At 37.3% G+C, this 2,220-nt stretch overlaps 1 protein-coding gene across 1 annotated transcript; it reads left to right on the top strand.

Moving 5' to 3' along the window:
- LOC102914373 (olfactory receptor 5AK3-like) lies at positions 1-930 on the top strand. Its single transcript, XM_006989666.2, has one exon. The coding sequence runs from the start codon at positions 1-3 to the stop codon at positions 928-930; it is 930 nt and encodes a 309-aa protein (XP_006989728.2).
- The last annotated feature ends 1,290 nt before the right edge of the window (positions 931-2,220 follow it).

The raw sequence follows: 2,220 nt of genomic DNA, 5'->3' as shown, positions 1-2,220 counted from the left end.
ATGGAACACAGTAATGACACCAAAGTGACTGAATTTATCCTCCTGGGATTTGCTGGTCAACACGAGTTTTGGCACATCCTTTTTGTGGTATTCTTAGTGATTTACGCAGCCACCTTAGTGGGCAACATTGGCATGATTCTGCTCATCAAACTCCACTCTTCCCTGCACACTCCCATGTACTTTTTCCTGCAGCAATTGGCTTTTGTTGATCTCTGTTATTCCTCTGCCATCACTCCCAAGACACTGCAGAATTTTGTGAGCACAAACCCATCCATCTCCTTCACTGGGTGCATAGTTCAATTGCTGGTCTATGGAACCTTTGTAACCAGTGACTGCTTTATCCTAGCTGCTATGGCTGTGGACCGCTATGTGGCCATCTGCTACCCACTGCGCTATCCTGTCATCATGTCCCAGAGACTCTGCATTCTACTGCTTCTTGGTTCATACACCATGGGCTTCCTAAATGCCTCTGTAAATACAAGTTTTACTTTCTTATCAAACTTTTGCAAATCTAATGCCATTAATCACTTTTTCTGTGATGTACCACCAATTCTTGCCCTATCTTGCTCCAGTATTGACCTCAATATCATGGTATTGACAACCTTTGTGGGATTTAACTTGACACTCACTGTGTCTGTTGTCATTTTTTCCTATATATTTATCTTGGCTGCCATCCTAAAAATGTCTTCTGCTGCAGGAAGGAGAAAAGCCTTCTCCACATGTGCATCCCACATGACCGCTGTCACCATATTCTATGGAACGCTCTCATACATGTATGTACTTCATGGGACCAACAGATCTCAAGAGCAGGAGAAGGTGGCTTCTGTGTTCTATGGTATTATGATTCCCATGTTAAACCCTCTCATCTACAGCCTAAGAAACCAGGATGTAATAGAAGCCCTGAGGCACCTAGGAAACAAATGTTTCTAGTGGAAAGCTTGATTTCCATGTCAACATGGCTCAACAGGCAAGGCAACTGGGCACTTTCCTTGGTCAGCTCAGGGAGATGTGGTCAATGTTCATGTCACACAGAGACAATCCTTGATTGTCAATGAATATGAAAGACTATAAAAAAATTAAATTATCAAATAAATCAACTTATTTCTTTAGTGCTGAGAAGTAAATCTATATTTCTCACATTCTAATCAAGTACTCTACTAGTGAGTTTCATCCAAGTGTCTGAATAAAGTATTGATGCTTTGTACATTTTATGACCCCCTTTTGAAATATTACTCAAAAAATAAAATTATGGTATTTCTCCCCATCTTTTAAGGGTTAATGAATCATATGCATTATATATGAGTATGAGATTATCAATTTTTGTAATTAAATTTTTAAAAGCCTTCTGTAAGGGTCTAGAATGATGGTACACACCTTTAATCCCAGCAATCAGGAGAACGGGCAATATAGACAAAAAGGTAAGACCCCTTTTAGTGACTCTTTTTTCACATCGATAGTCAGTTAAAGGAGCAGTCAGTGGTAAGATTAGCAGGACAGTGTTCACCACCTTTCCCAAACCCAAGAACATAGCATAAAAATAATACGTGACTGAGAAACACTGGAAGCTATTGAAAAGGTACAAAAATCATATTTGAATATTATCCTATGTTAATATAGATACACACTTAATATATTAGAAAATAAGTATGAATCTATGTTTCTTTGAATTAATATTCTTCTATAAAGAGTTTTTCATTTTCAAATGGATTCATAGTTCAAATGCACTGTTTATATGATTATTTCCTATCAAAAATATTTTTAAAAAATCTCTTTAGAAAGCATAAAACCTCCTAGATAATGCTTGTCAGGAAACTTTAAGTTCCAAAATATTGTGAAAGGTAAGACCATCTTTATATCAAAAGAGGTCACAGATTTCTCTCTTGTCTTGCTGCTTGTCTAGTTCTATTTAGGGAGTGTGACTTGGGGAAATGTCACTGAGTCACTGACTTTAATCTTCTGGGATTTAGGGTCCAATGTGATACTCACTGAGTTTTCTTTAATGTTTTTTTTTTTTGTCATCTACATATCATCCATGGTGGGTAACAATGGAATGATCCTCCTCATCGACACAGATTATAGACTTCAGATTCCCATGCACTTTTATAATGTCTGGCTTTTGTTGATATGTTACACACCTGACATCATTCCCACAATACTGCAAAAGTTTGTGGTAGAAGATAGATACATATCATATAGAGGGTTGTAATGAAAATGTTGGTA

Source organism: Peromyscus maniculatus, chromosome 4 (assembly GCF_049852395.1).
Source record: "Peromyscus maniculatus bairdii isolate BWxNUB_F1_BW_parent chromosome 4, HU_Pman_BW_mat_3.1, whole genome shotgun sequence".
NCBI lineage: Eukaryota > Metazoa > Chordata > Mammalia > Rodentia > Cricetidae > Peromyscus > Peromyscus maniculatus.
Note: the sequence above shows the minus strand (reverse complement) of the source record. Positions and strands in the feature narration are given on the sequence as shown.

What these genes read in the sequence shown, in the direction of transcription:
- LOC102914373 (XM_006989666.2), top strand. Translation starts at nt 1, where the DNA reads ATGGAACACAGTAATGACACCAAAGTGACTGAATTTATCCTCCTGGGA.